Genomic DNA, 27,360 nt, shown 5'->3' with positions numbered 1-27,360 from the left:
AACCCTGTCCGCCCCCGACTTTGCCATCACTGTAGACGGCACCACCATCTTTCCTGTCTCACCCCTGGCGTTCTCCGCGTCTCATCCCTGTCATTCAACCAGCATATCCGATCTGTCGCCAGTCGATTCAACCTTCACGACATCGTTGTAATCTGCCCTTTCCTCTCTATTCATTCAGTGGTATTTATCGAGTACTGACTGTGTGCGGAGCACTGTACTAAGCGCTTGGAAGGCACAGTTCGGCAACAGATAGAGACAATCGCTACCCAACAATGGACTCAAATCCATCCAAACTGCTACTTTGCTGATCCGAGCCCTGACCCTGTCCTACCTCGACCTCCTCTCCTCCTCGACCTACTACTCCCGGCTCTGCCACTTGTCGGCCGTGTGACTGTGGGCGAGTCACTTCACTTCTCTGGGCCTCAGTTCCCTCATCTGTAAAATGGAGATGAAGACTCTGAGCCTCACGTGGGACAGCCTGATGACCCTGTATCTCCCCCAGCGCTTAGAACAGTGCTCTGCACATAGTGAGCGCTTAACAAATACCAGCATTATTATTATTATTACATCGACCTTCTCGCTGACCTCCCTGCCTCCCGTCTCTGCCCACTTCAGTCCATACTTCACTCTGCTTTTTGTTTCTTCTAAAAAACGTTCCGTCCACATTTCCCCGCTCCTCAAGAACCTCCAGTGGTTGCCCACCCACCTCGGCAGCAAACAGAAACTCCTCACCATCGGCTTTAAAGCAATCAATCCCCTCGCCCCGCTGCTACCTAACCGCGCCACTGTCCTACCACAACCCAGCTCGCACTCTTGGCTCCTCTAATGCCAACCTTCTCCCCGTCCTTCCGTCTCGTCTATCTCGCCCCCGTCCCGCCTCTGGCCTGGACGCCCTACCTCCTCAAATCCCACAGACAATGACTCTTCCCACCTTCAAACCCTTATTAAAACCAAATCTCCTCTAGGAAGCCTTCCCTGATTAAGCCCTCCTTTCTCTGTGCCTCAGTTACCTCATCTGTAAAATGGGGATCGAATTCAACTCCCGCCTATTTGAGCCCCATGTGGGACAGGGACTATGTACAACCTGATTAATAATAATAATAATCATAATAATGGTATTTGTTAAGCGCTTACAATGGGCCCAGCACTGTTCTAAGCGCTGGGGTGGATACAAGGTGATCAGGTTGTCCCCTGTGGGGCTCACAGACTTAATCCCCATTTTCCAGATGAGGTCAATGAGGCACAGAGAAGTGAAGTGACTCGCCCAAAGTCACACAGCGGACAGGCGGCAGAGCCGGGATTAGAACCCACGACCTCTGACTCCCAGGCCCGGGGCTCTTTCCACTGAGCCACGCTGCTCATTTACTGAGTGCTTACAGAGCACTGACTAAGCTCTTGGGAGAGTCCGGTCTGACAGTTGGTAGACCCCGTGGCTCAGTGGAAAGAGCCCGGGCTTTGGAGTCAGAGGTCATGGGTTTGAATCCCGGCTCCACCACTTGTCAGCTGTGTGACTCTGGGCAAGTCACTTCACTTCTCTGGGCCTCAGGGACCTCCTCTGTAAAATGGGGATTAAGGCTGTGAGCCCCACGTGGGACAACCTGATTCCCTTGTGTCTACCCCAGCGCTTAGAACAGTGCTCTGCACATAGTAAGCGCTTAACAAATACCAACATTATTATTATTACATTCCCCGCCCACAACGAGTTTGCAGTCTAGCGGGGTTAACCAGTCACAAGGACCTGGGTTCTAATCCCGGCTCCTCCTCTTCTCTGCTGTGTGACCTTGGGCGAGTCACTTCACTTCCCTGCGCCTCAGTTCCCTCATCGGTAAAATGGGGATGGACACTGTGAGCCCCACGTGGGACAGGGACTGTGTCCAACCTGTTTAGCTTAGATCTACCCAGTGGTTAGTACACTGCCTGGCACATAGTAAGCACCCAAAACAAACAAACAAACAGAACAACCTCACTACTCTCCTACTTCAACCCAGCCCGCACACTTTGCTCCTCGGGTGCCGCTAACCTTCTCACCGGGCCCTCATCTCACCTGTCTTGCTGCCGACGCCCGGCCCCCGTCCCGCCTCTGTCCTGGACGTCCTCCCTCCTCAAATCCCACAGACAATTCCTCTCCACTTCAAATCCTTCCTGAAGGCCCACCTCCTCCAGGAGGCCTTCCCGGACTAAGCCCCGCTTTTCCTCATCTCCCGCTCCCTTCCGCGTCACCCGGACTCGCTCCCTTTCTTCATCCCCCCTCCCGGCCCCGCACCCCTTATGTCCACATCCATTATTTTCAGTCGATCGTATTTATTGAGCATTGACTGCGTTCGGAGCACTGTACTAAGCACTTGGGAGAGGACACTCTAAAAATAGAATGGACACATTCCCTGCCCACAACGAGCTTATAGCCTCCAGGGATTGATTATTGACCCTATTTATTTTGTTAATGAGATGTCCATCCCCTTGATTCTATTTATTGCTATTGTTTTTGTCCGTCTGTCTCCCCCGATTAGACCGTGAGCCCGTCAAAGGGCAGGGACTGTCTCTATCTGTTGCCAAATTGTCCATTCCAAGCACTTAGTACAGTGCTCTGCACCTAGTAAGCGCTCAATAAATACTATTGAATGAATGAATGAATTCATTTCTGTTAATGTTTGTCTCCCCCTCTAAACTGTAAGCTCGTTGTGGGCAGGGAACGTGTCTGTTTAGTGTTCTGTTGTACTCGCCCAAGGGCTTAGTCCAGTGCTCTGCACACAGTAAGCTCTCAGTAAATAGGATTGACTGACTGCCTGCCAAGCGCTTAGTCCAGTGCTCTGCACGCAGTAAGTGCTCAGTAAATAAACCCAACTCTGCCACTTGTCAGCTGTGTGACTGTGGGCAAGTCACTTCACTTCTCTGTGCCTCAGTTCCCTCATCTGTAAAATGGGAGTGAAGACTGTGAGCCTCACGGGGGACAACCTGATGACCCTGGATCTCCCCCAGCGCTCAGAACAGTGCTCTGCACATAGTAAGCGCTTAACAAATACTAACATTATTATTATTATTATTATTATTATTATTATTAAAGAGGATTTACTGGCTGGCTGAATGCCAAGTGCTAAGTCCAGTGCTCTGCACCCAGTAAGCGCTCAATAAAAGCTATTGAATGGCAGTTCTGCCTCACCACTTGTCTGCATTGTGACCTTGGTCAAGTCACTTCACTTCTCTGGGCCTCGGTTCCTTCATCTGGAAAATGGGGATTGAGATTGTGAGACCCAAATGGGACAAGGACTGTATCCAAACCCATTTGCTTGTATCCACCCCAGTGCTTAGTTGGTATTTGTTAAGTGCTTACTATGTGCAGAGCACCGTTCTAAGCGCTGGGGGAGATACAGGGTCATCAGGTTGTCCCACGTGAGGCTCACAGTTAAAGCAGAGTGGCTTAGTGGAAAGAGCCCAGGTTTGGGAGTTAGAGGTCGTGGGTTCTAATCCCGGCTTTGCCTCCCGTCAGCTGTGTGACTTTGGGCAAGTCATTTCACTTCTCTGGGCCTCAGTTACCTCATCTGTAAAATGGGGATTAAGACTGTGAGTCCACGTGGGGCAAACTGATGACCCTGTATCTACCCCAGCGCTTAGAACAGTGCTCTGCACATAGTAAGCGCTTAGCAAATACCAACATTATTATTATTATTATTATTTTTAAATAGGACTGACTATATGATAAGGACAGTGACCGCGCAGGAGGGCGAGTTTGTGGGGAGCGGCGGCCCCGCAGTTCCGGGCGGTGGCCACAGGAGGGCGCGCGGACGCCGGGACGTCGCAGCTTCGGTCTGGCCGAGGGAGTCGGCTCCGTTCGGTCACGTTCGGCTTCGTTCGGGTCCGTTCGGATCCTTTCGGGTCCGTTCGGGTCTTTTCGGGTCCGTTCGGGTCCGTTCGGCTGAGGTTCGGCCCAAGCTCGGCTCAGCAGTGGAAATGCGGGCCAGGACAGTCACACCACACCCCTCCTCTCCTCCTCACAACTTCATCATCAACATCATCATATCGATCATGACAATAACTCTAGTAATGATAATAATAACAACGATAATAATTGTGGCATTTATTAAGCGCTTACTAAATGACAGGCCCTGTAGCTGAGACTGGTGGAGGCCTGGAAACTCTCCAGATGCCACCCTGGGAAGGGAAATCATTCATTCAGTGGTATCTATTGAGCGCTTTCGGTGTGCAGAGCACTGTACTAAGCGCTTGCAAAGTGCAATTCGGCAACAGAGACAATCCCTGCCCAACCACGGGGCTCACAGTCTAGAAGGAGGGAGACGACAACAAAACAAGTAAACAGGCGTCAAGCAACACCAGTGCTAATAATCACAATTTTCATTCAATTGTATTTATTGAGCGCTTACTGTGTGCAGAGCACTGTACTAGAGAAGCAGCTTGGCTTCGTGGAAAGTTTGGCTCAGTGGAAAGAGCCTGGGCTTGGGAGTCAGAGGTCGTGGGTTCAAATCCCATTCTGCCCCTTGTCAGCTGTGTGACTTTGGGCAAGCCACTTCACTTTTCTGGGCCTCGGTGACCTCATCTGGAAAATGGGGACTAGGTCTTTGAGCCCCACTGGGACAACCTGATCACCTTGTATCCCCCCCAGTGCTTAGAACAGTGCTTTGCACATAGTAAGTGCATAACAAATACCACCATTATCATTCTTCTTCTCATTATTAACCCGGCTCTGCCACTTGTCAGCTGTGTGACTTTGGGCCAGTCACTTCACTTCCTCTGTGCCTCAGTTCCCTCATCTGGAAAATGGGGATTAAAAGTGTGAGCCCCACGTGGGACAACCTGATTACCTTGTATCTACTCCAGCGCTTAGAACAGTGCTTGGCACACTGTATGTGCTTAACAAATACCACCATCACTATTACTATTATTACTACTAAGCACTTGGAAAGTACAGTTTGGCAATAAAGAGAGCCAATCCCTGCCCAGACGGGCTCACAGTCTAGAAGGGGGGAGACAGACAGCAAAACAAGGCATCCATAGCATCAATAGAAATAGATAGAATTATAGATATATAAACATCATTAATCATATCAATAGAATAATACATATGTACAAATATACACCAGTGCTGTGGGGCGGGGAAGGGGGAAAGAGCAGAGGGAGGGAGCCGGGGCGATGGGGAGGGGAGGAGGAGCAGAGGAAAAGGTGGGCGCTTTATTACAATATTATATTGTTATTTCAATAGTAATAGTAACGATAATAATAACAATAATACTAAAAGTAGTAATAACAGCAATGACAATATTAAGAGTATTAAAATTAATACTAAATGGTAACAATGATACTACTAATAACAGTAACAACAGCAAGAATAGCAATAATAACAATAATACTAATACCAATGTCCATAATAATACAAATTATAATAAAAACAACAATAATAAGCAATCAATGGTATTTATTGTGCCTTTATTTTTTTTCACTTTTTTTTTCTTTTTATGGTATTCATTCATTCGATTGTATTTATTGAGCGCTTACTGTGTGCAGAGCACTGTACCCAGGTCTTGGAACGACAATTCAGCAACAAATAACTGCCCAACAACGGGCTCACAGGATCTGTTAAGCACTTAACTCTGTGCCAAGCACTCTTCTACGCACCGAGGTGGATAAAGGTAATCAAATTGGACTCAGTCCCTGTCCCACGTGGGGCCCCCAGTCTTCATCCCCATTTTATAGATGAGGTCACTGAGGCCCAGAGAAGTGAAGTGACCTGCCCAAGGTTACACAGCAGACAAGTGGCGGGGCCGGGATTAGAACCCACGGCCCCCGACTCCCAGGAGCTCTATCCACTAGGCCAAACTGTTGCTTCTCTGCTGCTCCTAAGAAGTTGATCTTGATTTTAAGACACTTCCAATAATAATTAATTCAATCTATTTATAATAATAATAACGTTGGTATTTGTTAAGCGCTAACTATGTGCCGAGCACCGGTCTAAGCGCTGGGGGAGATCCAGGGTCATCGGGTTGTCCCCCGTGAGGCGCACAGTCTTCATCCCCATTTTCCAGATGAGGTCACTGAGGCACAGAGAAGTGAAGTGGCTCGCCCACTGTCACATAGCTGCCAAGGGGCAGAGCGGGGATTCGCACCCAGGACCTCTGACTCCCAAGCCCTGGCTCTTTCCACTGAGCCACGCTGCTTCTTCAAGCGCTTTTGAGCGCTCACAGCAAGCAAAGCAATAAGAATAATCGTTCAGTGGTATTTACTGAGGGCTTACTGTGTGCAGGGCACTCTCCTAGGCGTTTGATTAAAAATAACGATTCGAGCGCTTAGTACAGTGGTGTGCACATAGCGCGCAGTTAATACGATTGATCGATTGATGATCGTGGGATCTGTTAAGTGCTCAGTCCAGTGCTCTGCACACAGTAAGTGCTCGATAAATGCGGTGGATTATTTGTTGAGAGGCATTCATTCATTAAGTCGTATTTATTGAGCGCCTCCTGGGAGGCGTAGGCTGCCCTGTCACCTGTCAATCAGTGATATTTATTGAGTGCTTCTGGTGTGCAGAGCCCTGTACTAAGCGCTTGGGTGAGTCCAACGCAACAGCGATGGGAGAGTCATTGCGTGTGGACAAAGAGCTTACAGTCTAGAAGGGGCGACAGGCATCAAGCAATCAATAGTATTTATTGGGCTCTTACTATGTGCGGAGCACTGTACTAAACGCTTGGGAGAGTACAGTACAACAGAGTTACCGGGCACATTCCCTGCCCACCAGGAGCTTACAGTCTAGAGGGGGAGACAGACATTAATATAAATGAATAAATTCTGGATATTCATTCATTCAGTCATATTTATTGAGCGCTTACATTGTGCAAAGCACTGTACTAACCGCTTGAGAGAGTACAGTAGACCAATAAACAGACAAATTCCCTATCCACAAGGAGCTTACAGTCTGGAGGGGAGACGGACGTTAATAGAAATAAATAAATTACTGATATGGACAGAACCGCTGAGGGGGTGAGGGTGGGATTTCATTCATTCAATAGTATTTATTGAGCGCTTACTATGTGCAGAACACTGTACTAAGCGCTTGGAATGGACAAATCGGCAACAGATAGAGACAGTCCCTGCCCATTGATGGGCTTACGGTCTAATCGAGGGAGACGGACAGACAAAAACAATAGCAATAAATAGAATCAATGACTATCACTTGCGTACATATCTGTAATTTATTTATATTAAATATAAATACGAACCTGTAATTTATTTATTTATATTAAATAGAAATATAAATCTGTAATTTATTTATGTTAATGTCTGTCTTCCCTCCTGTTCCCCCCACCCCCCAGACTGTAAGCTCCTTGTTTGCAGGGAATGTGTCTGTTTATTGTATTGTCCTCCCCAAGCGCTTAGTACAGTGCTCTGCACACTCTTAGTGCTCAATAAATACGATTGAATGAATGAATGAATGACGTGCCCATAGGGGTCAGAACCAATAATAATTGTGGTACTTGTTAAGCTCTTACTATGTGCCAGGCACTGTACTAAGCGCTGGGGTGGAGACAAGCCAATGAGGATGGATACGGTCCCTATCCCTCGTGGGGCTCACAGTCTTCATCCCCATTTTACAGATGAGGGAACGGAGGCCCAGAGAAGTGAAGTGACTGGCTCAAGGTCTCACAGCAGGCAAATTCGGGGGGGGGGGGGAGGATTAGAACCCAGGTCCTTCTGACTCCCAGGCCCTGGCTCTATCCACTAGGCAACAGTGCGGTTGGGAGGGGAGGGGGTCGGGGGCGACTCTCCTTGCTGAACTCGGAGCAGCTTTTCCAAAAAACAAATTAAACCCTCGAAAAGGAATTTTCTCAAGTGTTTTTCTGTCACCGCGGATTTCCTCATCTGAAAGGGAACAGCGGGAAGAGGAGCAGAAGGCTGAGGAGCCTGTTGGCCGCCCTTTTGGGAGTAGAAGAGGGCCCAGAACAGCTCCAAGAGTTGGACCGTCACACCAGGAAATGCCCGTGGGCAAGAAGCAACCAATACCGTTGATGGATCAATTGATAATAATTGTGATATTTGCTCCGAACTTACTTGCAGCAAGCGCTGTAATAATAATAATAATGTTGGTATTTGTTAAGCGCTTGCTATGTGCAGACCACACCCACTGTGAGCTCTGCACACAGTAAGCACTCAGTAAATAGGACTGACTGACTCGCAGTCTAAAGGGGAGGGAGATAAATAGGGTATTTAATCCCTATTTTACAGATGAAGAAATGGAGGCACAGAGACGTTAGTGGTAATGTTAATTATGGTATTTGTTAAGTGCTTACTATGTGCCGAGCACTGTTCTAAACGCTGAGGTAGATACAGGGTAATCAGGTTGTCCCACGTGGGGCTCACAGTCTTCATGCCCATTTTACAGATGAGATAACAGGCACAGAGAAGTGAAGTGACTTGCCCAAAGTCACACAGCAGGCAAGTCAGGATTGGAACCCAGGGCTCTTGGACTCCCCATTCTGAACTCTTTTCACTAGGCCATGCTCTTTCTAATCTCTCTTAAACGTGTTTCTTCAATCGATCGGTGGTAGTTACGCGACGCCCGCCCCCCCACCGGATAATTATTTTTATTTATATTGATGCCTGTTTACTTGTTTTGATATCTGTCTCCCCGCTTCTAGACTGTGAGCCCACTGTGGGCAGGGAGAAGCAGCGTGGCTCAGTGGAAAGAGCCCAGGCTTGGGAGTCCGAGGTCATGGGTTCTAATGCCGCCTCCGCCACTTGTCAGCCCGGGCAAGTCGCTTCACTTCTCTGGGCCTCGATGACCTCATCTGTAAAATGGGGATGAAGACTGTGAGCCCCACGGGGGACAACCTGATCACCTTGTATCTACTCAGCGTGGCTCAGTGAAAAGAGCACGGGCTTTGGAGTCAGAGGTCATGGGTTCGAATCCCCGCTCTGCCACTTGTCAGCTGTGTGACTGTGGGCCAGTCACTTCACTTCTCTGTGCCTCAGTGACCTCATCTGTAAAATGAGAATTAACCGTGAGCCCCACGTGGGACGACCTGGCGACCTTGTATCTACCCCAGCGCTTAGAACAGTGCTCTGCACATAGTAAGCGCTTAACAACTACCAACATTATTATTATCATTACTACAGCGCTTAGAACAGTGCTAGGCACATAGTAAGCGCTTAGCAACTACCAACATTATTATTGTCTCTGTTGCTGAATTGTACTTCCCAAGAGCTTAACCCGGTGCTCTGCACATAGTAAGCGCTCAATAAATACCATTGAATGAGTGAATGTTTATGGAGAGCCTTCTTGTCTGCCCGTGTCTCTCCTGTTTTCAGCCTTTCCCCGTTACCCGCTTCTCCCTGACTCCCTTCTTCTCCCGCCATTCCAGTCTCCCCCGGCCCGGACCCTCCCCGGCTGGATGCCCACATGGATCTCGCCTGTCTCACTTCCGACCCCTTGCCCACCTCTGGCCTGGAATACCCTCCCTCCTCAAATCCCACGGACGATTCCTCTCCCCTTCCATTCAAATCCTTCCTGAAGGCCCACCTCCTCCAAGAGGCCTTCCCAGACCAAGCCCCGCTTTTCCTCATCTCCCACCCCCTTCCGCGTCGCCTGGACTCGCTCCCTTTCTCCTTCCCTGCCTCCCAGCCCCGCACCGCTAATGTCCATATCGGTCGTTTTGTATATTTGTATTAATGTCTGTCTCCCCCCGGCCCCACATTGAAAGCTGGCTGTGGTCAGGAAAAGTCACCGTTTATTGTTATATTGCAATTCATTTCTTTTTCAATTGGTATTTATTAAGCGCTTACTATGTGCCGACCACTGTTCTAAGCGCTGGGATAGATGCAGGGTCATCAGGTTGTCCCACATGAGGCTCACAGTCTTCATCCCCATTTTCCAGATGAGGTAACTGAGGCCCAGAGAAGTGAAGTGACTTGCCCATAGTCACACAGCTGACAGGCGGCGGAGCCGGGATTAGAACCCATGACCTCTGACTCCTAAACCCGTGCTCTTTCCACTGAGCCATGCTGCTTGCTCTAATTCATTCATTCAGTGGTATTTATTGAGCGCTTACCGTGTACAAGCAGCGTGGCTCAATGGAAAGAGCCCGGGCTTGGGAGTCAGAGATCATGAGTTTGAATCCCAGCTCTGCCACCTGTCAGCTGTGTGATTGTGGGCAAGTCACTTCACTTCTCTGGGCCTCAATTCCCTCATCTGGAAAATGGGGATTGACTCTGAGCCCCACGTGGGACAACCTGATTCCCCTGTGTCTTACCCCAGCGCTTAGAACAGTGCCCTGCACATAGTAAGTGCTTAACAAATACCAACCTTATTATTATGATTGTTACTAAGCCCTTGGAAAGTCCAATTCGGCAACAGATAGAGACAATTCCTACCCAACAACGGGCTCCCAGTCTACAATTCATAAGAATTCACCTCGTATCCTCCCCAGCGCTTAGAACAGTAGTAAGCGCTTAAAAAATGCCATCATTATTATCATTATTATAGAAGGGGGAGACAGACCACGAAACCAAAGAATTAGACAGGCATCAACAGCCTCAAAATAGATTATAGATCTATACACGCTTTCCCCGGGCATTTAGAATGGTGCTCTGCACACAGCGAGTGCTCAATGACGGTGCTCGGCGCATAGTCGGCGCTTAACGGATGCCATCGTTTATTAAATACTATTGAATGAACGCACGAGTGGATAAATGATGGATGGTTTCTCTGTCTTTCTGTGTTTTCCTCTCCCTGCGTCCCTCTGGCTGGGCCCAGGAAATGGCCCTGGGGCAGCTGAGCCTGGAGGAGCTGCTGGAGATGTCGGAGCAGCAGGTGTGTGCGGCCGTGGAGAAGTTTGGGGCCAACCAGGAGGAGTGTGCCCGCCTCAACGCCTCCCTCGCCTGCCTGAGGAATGTCCACATGGCCGGTGAGCCCCAGGAGGGAGCCCAGAGGAGGAGGAGGGGGAGGAGGGGGAGGAAGAGGAGGAGGAAGAAAGGGGAGAGGAGGAGGAGGAGGTGGAGGAGGAAGAAAAGGCGCAGGAGGAAGAGGAGGAGGTGGAGGAGGAAGAGAGGGAACAGGGGAAAAGGAGGAGGAGGAAGAGAGGGAGGAGGAGGAAGAGGAGGAGGAGAGAGGGAGTAGGAGGAAGAGGAGGTAGAGGAGGACGAGAGAGAGCAGGAGGAAGAGGAGGAGGAGGAAGAGAGGGAGCAGGAGAAAGAGGAGGAAGAGGAAGAAGAGAGGGAGCAGGAGGAAGAGGAGGACAGGGAGCAGGAGGAGGAGGAGGAGGAAGAGAGGGAGGAGGAGGAAGAGGAGGAGGAGAGAGGGAGTAGGAGGAAGAGGAGGTAGAGGAGGACGAGAGAGAGCAGGAGGAAGAGGAGGAGGAGGAAGAGAGGGAGCAGGAGGAGGAGGAGAGGGAGAAGGATGAAGAGGAGGTGGAGGAGGAAGAGAGGGAGCAGGAGGAGGAGGAGAGGGAGAAGGAGGAGGAGGAAGAGAGGGAGGAAGAGGAGGGGGAGGAGGTGGAGGAAGAAGAGAGGGAGCAGGAGGAGGAGGAGGAGGAGGAAGAGAGGGAACAGGAGGAGGACGAGGAGAAAGAGGAGGATGAGGAGAAATAGTGAAGGTGATGGGGGAAGTCCGGCAAGATATTGACCAGCCCCTCTTCAGGCCTAGAATGGCTTCCCCGTCAGCTTCTGGGGAGAAGGGGCAGAGGCAGGATTGGGGGAGTCGAGGGTCGGGGGCGGGGGGGTCTCGTCTCTTAATCTTCTCTTAGGGAAGCAGCGTGGCTTAATGGAAAGAACCCGGGTTTGGGAGTCAGAGGTCGTGGGTTCTAATCCCAGCTCCGCCGCTTGTCAGCTGCGTGACTTTGGGCAAGTCACTTCACTACTCTGTGTCTCAGTGACCTCATCTGTAAAACGGGGATGAAGACTGTGAGCCCCACGTGGGACAACCTGATCACCTTGTAGCCCCCCCAGCGCTTAGAACGGTGCTCGGCACATAGTGAGCACTTAACAAATACCATTATCTTTATTATTATTATTAATCCCAAATTGCCAGTCTATCAATCAGCCAATCAATCAGTTGTATCTATCGAGCACTTACAGGATTCGAATCCCGGCTCTGCCACTTGCCTGCCGTGTGACCTTGGTCCAGTCCCTTCACTCCTCCGTGCCTCGGTTATCTCCTTTTTAAAATGTGGATTAAGACTGTGAGCCTCATGTGGGACAGGGACTGTGTCCAACCTGATTAGCTCGTATATTAGAACGATTCCTGGCACCTAGTGAGCGCTTAACAACTATTATTTAAAAAAAAAAAAGTGAAGTGACTGGTCCAAGATCAAACAACAAGTGGTGAAGCCGGGATTAAAATGCAGATCATCTCTTCCCGTTAGGCCTCACCGCTTCACCTCTTGGCAACTTCATTCAGTCGTATTTATTGAGCACTCCCTGGGTGCAGAACACTGTACTGAGCGTTTGGGAGAGTACGATGTAACAATATATAGACACAATAAATAAATAACGAGTTTACAGCCTAGAGGGAGTTTATAGTGTAGAATTCTTACACGCCACCCTCCCGCAACAACCTCGTGCGTCAGGCACTTCTCCCGCACCCCTGTTTCCCGCGCCGCCCCTTTCTCCCCCACCCCACACCCCTGAGTTCCACAGCAAGTATCTGCTATTCGGCCTGTCGGTAAGTTGGCTCTGCCTTTTCTGTTTGTTGTTATATTTTACAGTGCTCGGCACACAGTAAGCGCTCAATAAATCCGATCGAATGAGCGAATGAATGGATTTCACTCTCCCAAGTGCTTAGTTCAGTGCTTTGCACGCAGTAAGCACTCAATCAGTACGATCCGTAAGCCCGTCGACTAGACTGTAAGCCCATCAGTGGGCAGAGATTGTCTCTGTGGCCGAATTGTCCATTCCAAGCGCTTAGTACAGGGCTCTGCACATAGTAAGCGCTCAATAAATACTATTGAATGAATGAATGAATGAATGAACTTACCTGCTGTGACACCTGGAGAAAGTCACTTTGCCTCTCGGGGTTTCAGTTGAGAAGCAGCGTGGCTTAGTGGAGAGAGGCCGGGCTTTGGAGTCGGAGGACGTGGGTTCTGATCCCGCCTCCGCCACTTATCTGCCGTGTGACCTTGGGCCTCCGTTTCACTTCTCTGGGCCTCAGTTATGTCATCTGGAAAATGGGGATGAAGACTGGGAGCCCCACGGGGGACGGCCTGAGTGCCTTGATTCTACCCCAGTGCTTAGAACAGTGCTTGGCATATAGCGTTTAACAAATACCATTATTATTATTGTTTCTTCATTTGTGAAATGGGAATTCTCCCTCCCCCTTAGACTCTGAGCGCATGTGGGAAAGAGGCTTTGTCCTATGTGCTTATGTCATCTCTATGTCAGTGCTTAGGACAGTGCTTGGCACCTAATAAGCTCCTTACATGCAGGGAAAGTGTCTGCTAATTCTGTTGTTCTCTCCCAAGTCACTCAGCCGTATTTATTGAGCGCTTACAGTGTGCAGAGCACTGTACTAAGCCCTGTACGGTACGATATAATAATAAACAGACACATTCCCTGCCCACAACGAGCTTACAATCTAATAATGATGGTATTTGTTAAGCGCTTACTATGTGCCAAGCACTGTTCTAAGCGCTGGGGTTGATGCAAGGTCTTCAGGTTGTCCCAGGTGGGGCTCACAGTCTAGAGGGGGAAAAAAATCCTGGGAAACAGATCCCTTAATGCTGAGAAGCAGTGTGGCCTGGTGGATAGAGCATGAGCCTGGGAGTCAGAAGGTCCTGGGTTCTAATTCTGGCTCCGCCACTCGTCTGCCGGGTGACCTTGGGTAGGTCACGTCACTTCTCTCTGCCTCAGTTACCTCATCTGTAAAATGGGATTTGAGATTGTGAGCCCCAAGTGAGACAGGGACTGTGCCCGATTTGTTTCTATCCATCCCGGCCCCCGGCACATAGTGAGTGTTTAACTAATACCATAATAATAATAATAATAATTATTATTATTACCAACTGAGTTCTTTTTTCTCCAGCTCATCTGCATACTGCCTCTTTTGTTCTTTAAATTAGGTAGGTAGCCTGGTCTAGCGGACGGAGCACAGGGCAGGGAGTCAGAGGACCTGAATTCGAGTCCCAGATTAGCCACCTACTGACTGTGGACCTTAGGCAAGTCACTTCACTTCTCTGGGCCTCAGTTTCCTCACCTGCAAAATGGGGATTAAAAGTGTGAGCCCCACGTGGGTCAACCTGATTACCTTGTATCTAGCCCAGCGCTGAAAACAGTGTTTGGCACATAGTAAGAGCTTAACAAGTAACATTATTATTATTACCTTGTATCTACCCCAGCGCTTAAAAGGCACAGTAAGCGCTTACCAAATACCGCAATTTATATTTTTTCAAATAACCGTATACCTGTCCCGTGCTTAGCACGGAGCGTTTCATACAGCTCTGGACAGTGAGCTCCCTCTAATAATCATAATGGCATCCGATAAGCGCTTACTATGTGCAAAGCACTGTTCTGAGCGCTGGGGAGGATGCAAGGTGATCAGATCGTCCCACGGGGGACTGACAGCCTTAACCCCCATTTCACAGATGGGGTCACCGAGGCCCAGAGAAGTGACGTGCCTTGCCCTGCATCCCACAGCTGCCAAGCGGCTGAACCGGGATTCGAACCCATGACCTCTGCCTCCCAAGCCCGGGCTCTTTCCGCCGAGCCGCGTTGCTCTGGGAGCTCCCGGTGGGCAGGGAGTGGCACGGTTTATGGTCGCATTGAACTTTCCCAAGCGCTTAGTACAGCCCTCCGAGCAGGGGAAGGGATCGATCGATCGATTGAACGAATCAATGGGATTTTGATTGAAGTGGCTTCCGCCAAGGGCCAGGAGAGGGCGCTCCAGGCCAAGATGAATTTGGTCCCGGAGCCAGCCCGCTCCCCAGGGGACCTTCGGAAATTCTTTGGAAAAGGATGGCTCTAGAGAGCCTGGGCCCGGATGAAATGACTCAGGAATCTTCCCATGAAGCCCTGCTTCTCTCCTTTCCCACCCCTGCTTCTCTCCTTTCTCACCCCTGCTTCTCTCCTTTCCCACCCCTACATCTCTCCTTTCCCACCCCTGCATCTCTCCTTTCACCCCTGCATCTCTCCTTTCCCACCCCTGCATCTCTCCTTTCCCGCCCCTGCTTCTCTCCTTTCCCACCTCTGTTTCTCTCCTTTCCCATCCCTGCATCTCTCCTTTCCCACCCCTGCATCTCTCCTTTCCCACCCTGCATCTCTCCTTTCCCACCCCTGCATCTCTCCTTTCCCACCCTGCATCTCCCCTTTTCCACCTCTGTTTCTCTCCTTTCCCACCCCTGCTTCTCTCCTTTCCCACCTCTGTTTCTCTCCTTTCCCACCCCTGCATCTCTCCTTTCCCATCCCTGCACCTGTCCTTTCCCACCCCTGCATCTCTCCTTTCCCACCTTGCATCTCCCCTTTTCCACCCCTGCTTCTTTCATTTTCCACCTCTGTTTCTCTCCTTTCCCACCCCTGCATCTCTCCTTTCCCACCCCTGCATCTCTCCTTTCCCACCCCTGCATCTCTCCTGCTGCACCCCAACATCTCTCCTGCTCCACCCCTGCATCTCTCCTTTTCCACCCCCGTTTCTCTCCTTTCCCACCCCTGCATCTCTCCTTTTCCACCCCTGCATCTCTCCTTTCCCACACCTGCATCTCTCCTTTCCCAGCCCTGCTTCTCTCCTTTCCCACTCCCGTTTCTCTCCTTTCCCACTCCCGTTTCTCTCCTTTCCCACCCCTGCATCTCTCCTTTTCCACCCCTGCATCTCTCCTTTTCCATTTGGGCTTCCACTTGTCCCAGCCCCACTTCTCTCCTCTCTCAGCTATGGTTCTTGCCTTCCCCAGAACTGCTTTCCTCATTCGTTCGTTCGTTCGTTCGTTCGTTCGTTCGTTCGTTCATTCATTCATTCATTCATTCATTCATTCATTCATTCATTCATTCATTCATTCAGTCGTGAGACCATTATTGGGCAGGGATTGTCTCTGTCTGTTGCCGAATTGTCCATTCCAAGCGCTTAGTCCAGTGCTCTGCACATAGTAAGCGCCCAATAAATACTACTGAATGAATTTACTGAGCATTTATTGTGTGCAGAGCACTGGACTAAGAGCTGGAAAAGTTCATTTCGGCAACAGGGAGAGACAATCCCTACCCAACGACGGGCTCACGGTCTTGAACGGGTTAGACAGACAAGTAGACGGGCATCAGCAGCGTCAAAATGAATCAATAGATTTATGGATCTATGCACATCATTAATAAAATAAATAGAATAATAAATATGGCCATATGGACAAAAGTGCTGTGGGCGGGGGGGGGGGCGTAGAGCAGAGGGAGGAAGTCGGGGTGATGGGAAGGGGAGGAGGAGTGGAGGAGAAGGGGGGCTCAGTGTGGGAAGGCCTCTTGGAGGAGGTGAGATCTCAGTAGGGCTTGGAAGGGGGAAAGAGAGTTAGTTTGGCGGCTCTGAGGAGGGAGGGCGTTCCAGGTCAGAGGTAGGACGTCCCGGCCCTGCACCTCTCCTTCCCCGGCCCTGCTTATTCCTTTCCCAGTCATGGTTCTTGCCTTTCCTGGCCCTGCTTCTCTCCTTTCCCAGCTCCTGCCTCTCTCCTTTCCCGGTCCCTGCTTCTCTCCTTTCCCAGCCTTGCTTGTCATCCTTTCTCAGCGGTGTTTCTTGCCTTTCTTGGCCCTGCTTCTTTTCTTTCTTAGCCCGGCTCCTCTCCTTTCTTAGCCCTGCTTCTTTTCTTCCCCGGCCCTGCTTCCCTCTTTTCCCGGCCCTGCTTCTCTACTTTCCCGGCGCTGCTTCTGTCCTTTCCCAGTCCCTGCTTCTCTCCTTTCCCGGCCCTGCTTCTCTCCTTTCCCGGTCCCTGCTTCTCTCCTTTCCCAGCCTTGCTTGTCATCCTTTCTCAGCTGTGCTTCTTGCCTTTCTTGGCCCTGCTTCTTTTCTCTTTTAGCCCGGCTCCTCTCCTTTCTTAGCCCTGCTTCTTTTCTTTCCTGGCCCTGCTTCTCTCCTTTCCCAGCTCCTGCTCTTCTCCTTTCCTAGCCTTGCTTACCATCCTTTCTCAGCCGTGCTTCTTGCCTTTCCCAGCCCTGCTCCTCTCCTTTCCCAGCCCTGCCGCTCTCCTTTCCTAGCCCCGCATCTCTCCTTTTCCAGATGGGCTTCTCGCTTTTCCCGGCCCTGCTTCTCTCCTTTCCCTTCCCTGCTTCCCCTGCTCCAGATAGTAAGGCTCCTCTCCCCCCTCCCTCCAGCCTGGCACCTGTTCCTTAGACTCACAGTTTGTTTTCCTCAACCCAATCCTGTTTGGGGATTTGCTAAGGAAATGATGGGGCTGGCCCAGCTCTGACACCCCCACCCCCCTCCACTGCACTGCAGGACCAATTAACAGGAGATAATGAGGTGTGAAAAGCAAACACTTCTGAGTGAGCCCAGGAGTCTTTATAATTACCAAAGATGCAGAAGAAATTCTACAGAGGTGAGGCTTCCTGAAAAAGCCAGAAAGCAGCCTGACCTAATGGAAACAGCACAGACCTGGGAGCCAGACGACCTGGGTCCGAATCCTGACTCTGCCACTTAATTTAAGAGTGGTATTTAAGCGTTCACTGTGTGCCAGGCACTGTACTAAGCACTGCAGGGGAATGTGGTCCCTGACCCATATGGAGCTCATATATGTCTCTTAAAATCTCAGGTCCTCAGTTTCCTCATCTGGAGCATGGGGAGTCGATCCCTGTTCCCTCTTCTCTATATATAGGACTGTAGATCGTTGCTTTGCACAGAGTAAGCGCTCACTGAATAGGAATGAATGAATATATATATATTAATTAAGGAGACGATTTGTCCCAACATGTCAGGATCTCAGTTTTCAAGCAGCGTGGCTCAGTGGAAAGAGCACGGGCTTGGGAGTCAGAGGTCATGGGTTCGATTCCCGGATCTGCCACTTGTCAGCTGTGTGACTTAACTTCTCTGTGCCTCAGTTACCTCATCTGTAAAATGGGGATTAAGACTGTGAGCCTCATGTGGGACAACCTGATGACCCTGTGTCTCCCCCAGCGCTTAGAACAGTGCTCTGCACATAGCAAACGCTTAACAAATACCGATATTATTATTATTCATCTGTAGAATTGGATCAACCCCTGTTCCCCCTCATGTATATCTATTTATAGCTCTATCTATCTATCTATCTATCTATCTATCTATCTATCTATCTATCTATCTATCTATCATCTCTCTCTCTATATATCTACACACATATATCCCTATATATATATATTAATTTAAGGACATTAAATTAAGGAAAGGATTCAGTCTGGTTTGGCCAGGAGGAATTCTTTCCTGCCAAATATTTTTTTTTCCATTTTCTGGAGCGGCTATCTGCTGCAGGAAATCAAAGTTCCATTCTCGCTGTTCTGGACCCCCAGTGGAGAAGGGTTTCGATCGAGGGATTAAAATTTCTGAAAGTTTGTTGTGTCCCCTTCAGCCCGTCAGCTCCTGCGGAGCGAGGGATGGTAATTTACGCTTCTTCCAAATGTCCGCCAGATGCCTCGTTGGGTTGGTTCGGTCGTCCGGCCGCAGGAAGGGCTTGATTGATGCTGTCTAGGATGGAAGGGTTTCTTATGTCTTCCCTGAGAATTTGGCTAGTGCCTCGAAGATGCTGTCTGTGCGACCCTCGTCGATCAATCAATCGTATTTATTGAAGCAGCCTGGAGCGGTGGATAGAGCACAGGCCTGAGAGGTCGTGGGTTCTAATCCTGGCCCCGTGACTCGGCTGCTGTGTGTCCTTGGACAACTCACTTCACTTCTTTGGGCCTCGGTTCCCTCATCTGGAAAGCGGGGATCGAGACTGTGAGCCCCACGTGGGGCAGGGGCTGCGTCCAGCCCTATTTGCTTGTATCCACCCAGCGCTTAGTACAGTACCTGGCATGTAGTCAACACTTAATAAATACCACAGTTATTATTATTATTATGCACTTACCGTGTGCAGAGCAGTAGGTGCTTCTGAGAGAACAGTATAACAATATAACAGACACATTCTCTGCCCACAACAAGATGACACTCTAAAGGGGGAGAGAGACATTAACAGAAATAAATGACGGATAGGGACATAAATGCTGCGGGGCTGGGAGGGGGGATGAATAAATGGAGCGAGGCAGGGGGACGCAGAAGGGAAGGGGAGAAAAGGAAACGAGCGCTTAGTCGGGGAAGGCCTCTAGTCAGAACACTGCACTAAACACTTGGGAGAGGACCTAGAATTGGTCGATATGCTTCTTGTCCTCAAGAAGATAACAATCATCCATTCATTCATTCAATAGTATTTATTGAGCGCTTACTATGCGCAGAGCACTGTACTAAGCGCTTGCAATGGACAAATCGGTAACGGATAGAGACAGTCCCTGCCCTCCGACGGGCTCACGGTCTAATCGGGGGAGACGGACGGACGAGAACAATGGCGATAAATAGAAGCGAGGGGAAGAACGTCTCATTAAAACAATAGCAAATAAATAGAATCGAGGGGATGGACATCTCATTAACAAAATAAATAGGGTGATGAAGATATATACAGTTGAGCAGTATGTACAATATATACGGTACAGTTGAACAATCTAGTGGGGGATTCAGACATCAGCTAAATGGCTGAGGAGATACAAGGCTATGGGATTGGATGAAGTTCCTCTCCGCCATGGGACTCTCAATCTATCTTCTGCCCATTTTACAGATGAGGAACCTGAGACCCAGGGTGGTTAAGTAACTTGCCCAAGGTCACGCAGCAGGCCCGTGGCAGAGCTGGAACTAGAAGCCCGGTCTGCTGTCTTCCGGTCCCGTGTTCTGTCTGCTGGGTCACGCTAGAGCGGGAGAAAGATGTTAGTAGAAAACAATTAATTATGGATATGGGCATAAATGAGAAGCAGCGTGGCTCAGTGGAAAGAGCCTGGGCTTGGGAGTCAGAGGTGGTGGGTTTGAATCCCGGCTCTGCCACTTGGCAGCTGTGTGGCTTTGGGCAAGTCACTTCACTTCTCTGGGCCTCAGTTTCCTCATCTGCAAAATGGGGATTAAAAGTGTGAGCCCCACGTGGGACAACCTAATTACCTTGTATCTACCCAGCGCTTAGAACGGTGCTCGGCACCTAGTAAGGGCTTAACAAAGACCAAAATCATCATCATTATTATTATTATTATTAAGTGCCGTGGGGCCGAGGGAGGGGTCGAATGGACTAAATCCAAGTTCAAGGGGGACGCAGAGGGGAGTGGGAGAAGAGGAAATGGGGTCTTGGTATCTAGATTGTAAGCTCACTGAGGGCAGGGAATGTTTCTACTCTTTTATTGTCCTCTCCCAAGCGCTTAGTACGGTGCTTTGCACACAGTAGCGCTCAGTAAAAACGATCGAATGAGTTAGTCGGGGAAGGCCCCATGGAGGAGATGTGCCTTCAGTGAGGCTTTGAAGGAGGGGAGAGTCATCGTCTGTCAGATTTAAGGCGGGAGGGCATCCCAGGTTTCAGTGAGGCGGGATTCAGAGTTTGTCCCTGTTCTTCCCTAAGAGGAATTCCTCTCAGAGAGGATCATTCCCCATCAGTTCCCGATAGGAAGTCCGGCATCTCCCAGACGGCCTCCCAACTCCAGCTCCCATCCAGGCTGATGCTCCGGCTTATCCGCTCAGATCTCGACAGGATCCTGAGAGGATCTGGCCCAAATCCCGCCTGCCCCGACTACGATCTAATCCCGGCTCCGCCACTTGTCTGCCCTGTGATCTTGGGCAAGTCACTTCACTTCTCTGGGCCTCAGTTCCCGCATCTGGAAAATGGGGATGGAGACCTTGAGCCCCAGGTGGGACTGGGACTGTGTCCAGTCCCATTTGCTCATAATCCACCCCAGGGCTTAGTACAGTGTCTGGCACACAGTAAGCGCTTTACAAATACCCCCATTATTATTTTTATTATTCGTTGGGCGAGAAGGACGTGTAAAGGGGAAGCAGCGTAGCTCAGTGGAAAGAGCCTGGGCTTGGGAGTCAGAGGTCATGGGTTCCACTCCCGGCTCTGCCACTCGTCAGCTGTGTGACTGTGGGCGAATCACTTCACTTCTCTGTGCCTCAGTTACCTCATCTGGAAAATGGGGATTAACCGTGAGCCTCCCGTGGGACGACCTGATGACCCTGTATCTACCCCAGCGCTTAGAACAGTGCCCTGCACATAGTAAGCGCTTAACAAATACCAACATTATTAAAGCAGCACTGGATTTCTCCCCTCTAGAGTGCAAAATCCCTGTGAGCAGGGATTTGTCTTCCAACTCTGTTGTATTGGACTCTCCCAAGCGCTCAGTACAGTGCCCTGCTGCACCTTATGGGCAGGGATTAGTCGATTAGACTGTAAGCCCATCAAACGGCAGGGACCGTCTCTATCTGTTGCCGACTTGTTCATTCCAAGCGCCTAGTACAGTGCTCTGCACATAGTAAGCACTCAATAAATACTGTTGAATGAAAGGCGTTGTATCTGCCAACTCTGCTGTGATGTGCTCTCTCAAGCGCTCAGTACGGTGCTCTGCAGAGAGTAGACTGGAAACTTTCTGGGCAGAGATCGTGTCTACCCACTCTGTATTCTCTCAGGCGCTCAGAACAGTCTCTGTACATGGTAAGAAAGGGATGGTGTCTACCTATTTTCCTGTACTCTCTCAAGTGCTCAGTACAGTGCTCTGCCCACAGTAGATTGTAAGCTTCTTGTGGGTGGGGATCTTGTTTGCCAATTCTATTGAGTCGTGCTCGCCCAAGTGCTCTCAACAGTGCTCTGAGCACCGTAGACTGGAACCTCTTTGTGGGTAGGAGTCGCGTCTACCAACCCACTCTCCCCAGTGCTCAGTACAGTGCTCTGCACGCATTCATTTCATTCAGCCGTATCTATTGTGTGCAGAGCACTGTACTAAGCGTTTGGAAAGTACAATCCGGCAACAAGCAGAGACAATCCCTGCCCAACGGGTGCTCAGTACATACCACTGTTAGACTGAAGTCGGAGATTTCCACCTCACAGGTCTTGTACATCCCTGCTCTGCCACTTGTCAGCTGTGTGACTGTGGGCCAGTCACTTCACTTCTCTGGGCCTCGGTGACCTCATCTGTAAAACGGGGGTGAAGACCGTGAGCCTCACGTGGTACAACCCGATGACCCTATATCTCCCCCAGCGCTTAGAACAGTGCCCTGCACATAGTAAGCGCTTAACAAGTACCAACATTATTACTGTACACAAACTGGGCCCCCGGATGAAGATTTTGAGCTAGGAGTTGAGTTAAATAAAGAAAAAAAAAATTGTGGTATTTGTTAAGCGCTTACTATGTGCAAAGCGCTCTTCTAAGCGCTGGGGGATACAAGGTGATCGGGTTGTCCCGTGTGGGGCTCACAGTTTTTTTTTTTTAATCCCCATTTGACAGATAAGGTAACTGAGGCACAGAGGAAGTGAAGTGACTTGCCTCAAGGTCACACAGCCGACTAGCGTGACCTCTGACTCCCAAGCCCGCGCTCTTTCCACTGAGCCGCGCTGCTTCTCACCGAGCCACACTGAGTTAGTCAGTCAGCGGTATTTACTGAGCGCTTGAATGTGCGCAGAGCACTGTTGGGAAGCAGCATGGCTCAGTGGAAAGACCCTGGGCTTCGGAGTCAGAGGTCATGAGTTCGACTCCCGGCTCTGCCACTTGTCAGCTGGGTGACTGTGGGCGAGTCACTTCACTTCTCTGTGCCTCAGTTACCTCTTCTGTAAAATGGGGATTAACTGTGAGCCTCACGTGGGACAACCCGATTACCCTGTATCTCTCCCAGCGCTTAGAACAGTGCTCTGCACATAGTAAGCGCTGAACAAATACCAACATTAACATTACTAAGTGTCTTTCAAAGTTACCAGCCTCCCTGCACCTTCCCCAATCGCCACCGCCAACCCCCACACCCCACTTTCCCCTCCTGCATCGGCACCGGGGAAGTGGTTGGAAAAAGACGCTGAGAAGCAGCGTGGCTCAGTGGAGAGAGCCCGGGCTTTGGAGTCAGGGCTCATGGGTTCGAATCCCGGCTCTGCCACTTGTCAGCTGTGTGACTGTGGGCGAGTCACTTCGCTTCTCTGGGCCTCAGTTACCTTATCTGTCAAATGGGGATGAAGACTGGGAGCCCCACGTGGGACGACCTGATTCCCCTGTGTCTACCCCGGCGCTTAGAACAGTGCTCTGCACATAATAAGCGCTTAACAAATACCAACATTATTATTATTATTAAAAAGTGGAACCTCAGTAATCACAGGACCCATCCAGCCGGGTCTCCTCCATCACCCGGGCCCGGCCTCACCCGTCATAGGCGATTTCGATTCTGTCGACCCTCCAGCTGGTGCCAAACGGCAGCGGGCACAGAGATAAGACCTTAAGCGGTGGGTTTGGGGGGGGCTCCGACGGAGGTTTTCCCACTCGTTATTCTGCCCCCGGAGAAGCTCGCAGGTGACGGGTTCCCAGTAAACGGATGGAAAGACTTTTTCGCATCGCGGGTGGTGAGCTCGTGGAATCCGCGCCCGCGGGAGGGCCGGGCGTTGCGGGAGAAGAGGGAGCCGGCTCCGGGGACGTGTGGAGAAATTGTTGTGTGATATTCATTCGATAGTATTTATTGAGCGCTTACTATGTGCAGAACACTGTACTAAGCGCTTGGAATGGACAATTCAGCGGCAGATAGAGACAATCCCTGCCCATTGACGGGTTTAGGTCCAGTTGGGGTGATTAGGGAGAGCAGAAAGCCCTAGAAGGCCTAAATTTGTAGACAAAAGACCACGGTGGGCATCATCGTTATCAATTATCGAGCAGCAGCATCGTTAGCAAGCAGTGGATGGAGCCTGGGCCTGGAAGTCAGACGCCCTGAGGTTTGTTGGGTCCTTGGAGAAGCAGCGTGGCTCAGTGGAAAGAGCCCGGGCTTGGGAGTCAGAGGTCATGGGTTCGAATCTCAACTCTGCCACTTGTCAGCTGTGTGACTGTGGGCGAGTCACTTCACTTCTCTGTGCCTCAGTGACCTCATCTGTAAAATGGGAATTAACCGTGAGCCCCACGTGGGACAACCTGACGACCTTGTATCTACCCCAGCGCTTAGAACAGTGCTCTGCACATAGTAAGCGCTTAACAAATACCAACATTATTATTATTATTAGTGGAGAGAGCCCGGGTCATGAGGTCGTCCCACGTGAGGCTCACAGTTAATCCCCATTTTACAGATGAGGTCCCTGAGGCCCAGAGAAGTGAAGTGACTTGCCCAGAGTCACACAGCTGCCAAGTGGCAGAGCTGGGATTAGAACCCAAGACCTCTGACTCCCAAGCCCGGGCTCTTTCCACTGAGCCACGAAAGGGAGGCTTAAATCAGGGAAGGCCTCTTGGAGGAGATGTTGAGATGATCTCCTTCGGTCAAAGTGGATTGAAAATAGGATCAGACGGCCTCCCGGTCTAGGAAAACTACTTGGATTTTCACGCTCTGCCAATTCCTGGGGAAGAGCAAGGAAGGATGTTTTCCTCAGGGACTTGCTGCCTTTTTATTCTTTATTTTTTTGAGCGGATGAAAAAAGATCTATTCATTTAATTAGATTTCCTTTGAGTGTGGTTTTCCAACATGGCTCGTTTTCTCTTCTGTTTTCTTTCTCTTGCGTGACATCTGCCAGGGCGAAGCTCGACGATAATAATGATAAGAGAAAGACACACGAGCCTCCACTTGGTCCTCAGTTGGCCAAGTTGGTGGCTCAGAACAGGGGATGCCTCAGGGCAAGGGCGGCTCGTATTTATCGAGCGCTTACCGTGCGCAGAGCGCTGTACTAAGCGTTTGGGAGAGTACAGTGTAATAATAACCAGAAACATTCCCTCCCCACGACGAGCTTACAGTCTAGAGCTTACGGTCCGGAGACGAGCTTTTTTAGCTTTTGGGTTGTAGTTTTTCTCCCCTCCAAGGCCGTTAACTCCTAGTTCATTCCTTCATTCATTCAGTAGTATTTATGGAGTGCTTACTATGTGCAGAGCACTGTACTAAGCGCTTGGAATGGACAGTTCGGCATTCCCCCCTTCCAACTTCACAGCCCTTTTATCCATATCTGTAATTTCTTTATTTATATTAATGTCTGTCTCCCCCAGCTCTGGATCCTGAGCTCATTGTCAGCAGGAAATGTGTCCATTACATTGTTCTATTGTCCTCTCCCAAGTGCTCAGTACGGTGCCCTGCACACAGTAAGCGCTCAATAAATACGATCGACTGAGCGTATCGACTGAGAAACTGAGACTGGTTTCTCCTTTAATTTATGTTAACGTCCGTCTCCCCCTCTAGACGGTGAGCTCGTTGTGGGCATGGAATGTGCCTTTTTATTGTTATGTTGTCCTCTCCCAAGCGCTCACTACAGCGCTCTGTACCCAGTAAGCGTTCAGTAAATACGATCGATTGATTATATCCCCCTGGAGATGGGGCTTCTGTCTCGACAAGGGCAGAAAGGTCTTCTAGGTGGTGAACTCTACCGTCAGATACTGACCAGCTGGATCGCTCTCTTTTTTATGGCATTCGTTAAGTGCTGACTCTGTGCTAGGCACTGTGCTAAGCACTGGGGTAGACACAGGTTAATCAGGTTGGGCACAGACCCTGTCTCACATAGGGCTCACGGTCTTAATCCTGGTTTGGCACCTAGTAAGCGCTTAACAAATGCCATCATTATTATTATTATTAATCCCCATTTTACAGGTGAGGGAACTGAGGCCCAGAGAAGTTAGGAGTTCAGTAAATACGAATGACTGACTGACTGACTTCGGACCTTCCGGCGAGGAGAAAAGATTCTTCCTTTTTGGACGCGGGCACCCCAGTCTGTAGCATATGAGGCAGAGGCCTGGTCACCCCCGGACCCTGCTGGGAAGTCCAGGGCTATATTTTAAGCTCCATTCTCTTCTCCCAAGCGCTTAGTCCAGTGCTTTGCACACAGGGGATTGTCAGCTCCTTGAGGGCGGGGATCGTGCCTAACTCTGTTGTTCTCTCCCAAGCGTTTAGTCCAGTGCTCTGCACATAGTAGACTGTAAGGTCCTTAATAATAATCATCATAATAATGGTATTTGTTAAGGGCTTACTATGTGCCAAGCACTGTTCTAAGCGCCGGGGTAATAATAATAATGTTGGTATTTGTTAAGCGCATACTATGTGCAGAGCACTGTTCTAAGCGCTGGGGGAGATACGGGGTAATCAGGTCGTCCCACGTGAGGCTCACAGTTGATCCCCCTTTTACAGATGAGGGAACTGAGGCACAGCGAAGCGAAGTGACTTGCCCACAGTCACACAGCTGACAAGTGGCCGAGCCTGGATTCGAACCCGGGACCTCTGACTCCCAAGCCCGGGCTGTTTCCACTGAGCCATGCTGCAAGGGAATCAGGTTGTCCCCCGTGGGGCTCACAGTCTTCATCCCCATTTTGCAGATGAGGTCACTGAGGCACAGAGAAGTGAAGTGACTTGTCCAAAGTCACACAGCTGATACGTGGCGGAGGCGGGATTAGAACCCACGACCTCTGACTCCCAAGCCCGGGCTCTTTCTGCTAAGCCTCACTGCTTCTCTGGGAGAGGGCTGGTATCTACTAACTCCGTTATCCTCTCGCCATTGCTTACTACAGTGCTCTGAACACAGTAAATGCCCAGTAAATGCTATCGATAATCCTAATAATTGTGGTATTTCAATCGATCGTATTTATTGAGCGCCGACTACGTGCCGAGCACTGTACTGAGCGCTTGGGAGAGGGACAGTACAACAGAATTAGCAGACCCGTTCCCAGCCCCTTGCTAAGGTCAGATACTGTGAGCTGTCGTGGGCAGGGAATGTTATTGTTGTATTATCCTCTCCCAAGCGCTTAGTACAGTGCTCTGCACATGGTAAGCGCTCAGTAAGTATGACTGAATGAATGAATACAAGGGTGTCCCAGTCAAAGAGGGAGGAAGAACTGGACCACGCTACTTCTCAGCCGCTTCTCCCTCTCTTCTAGGACTAGGGGGAGAGGAGAAACTGGACAGCCGCAAGCAGGAGGTGTAGAAATTCAACCCACAGCACATATGTTTATGTGTGGATACATCTGCAATTTATTAATTTATCTATTTATTTATTTCTATTAATGTCTGCCTCCCCCTCTGGACCGTGAGCCCACTGTGGGCAGGAGCGTGTCTCTTCGTTCTACCCCGGCTCCACCGCTTGTCTGCTGGGTGCCCTTGGACAAGTCACTGCACTTCTCCGGGCCTCAGTTCCCTCACCTGTAAAAGGGGAGCCCCACGGGGGGCAGCGACTGTGTCCAATCCCGTTTGCTCAGCGCTTAGTACAGTGTCTGGCCCAAAGTAAAGACTTCAATACCATC

At 50.1% G+C, this 27,360-nt stretch overlaps 1 protein-coding gene across 1 annotated transcript in view; it reads left to right on the top strand.

Moving 5' to 3' along the window:
• The window catches only part of KSR2 (kinase suppressor of ras 2), a 294,653-nt gene that overhangs the window by 46,300 nt on the left and 220,993 nt on the right, over positions 1-27,360 (top strand). The window contains exon 3 of the mRNA XM_039911188.1: positions 10,751-10,901. Coding sequence (XP_039767122.1) covers positions 10,751-10,901 — 151 coding nt within the window. The remainder of the gene's footprint in view (positions 1-10,750; positions 10,902-27,360) is intronic.

The sequence above is a fragment of the Ornithorhynchus anatinus genome, chromosome 2 (genome assembly GCF_004115215.2).
Source record: "Ornithorhynchus anatinus isolate Pmale09 chromosome 2, mOrnAna1.pri.v4, whole genome shotgun sequence".
In the NCBI taxonomy this organism is placed as follows: Eukaryota; Metazoa; Chordata; class Mammalia; order Monotremata; family Ornithorhynchidae; genus Ornithorhynchus; species Ornithorhynchus anatinus.
The sequence above is the reverse complement of the archived record's forward strand: the minus strand, read 5'-3'. Positions and strand labels throughout refer to the sequence as shown.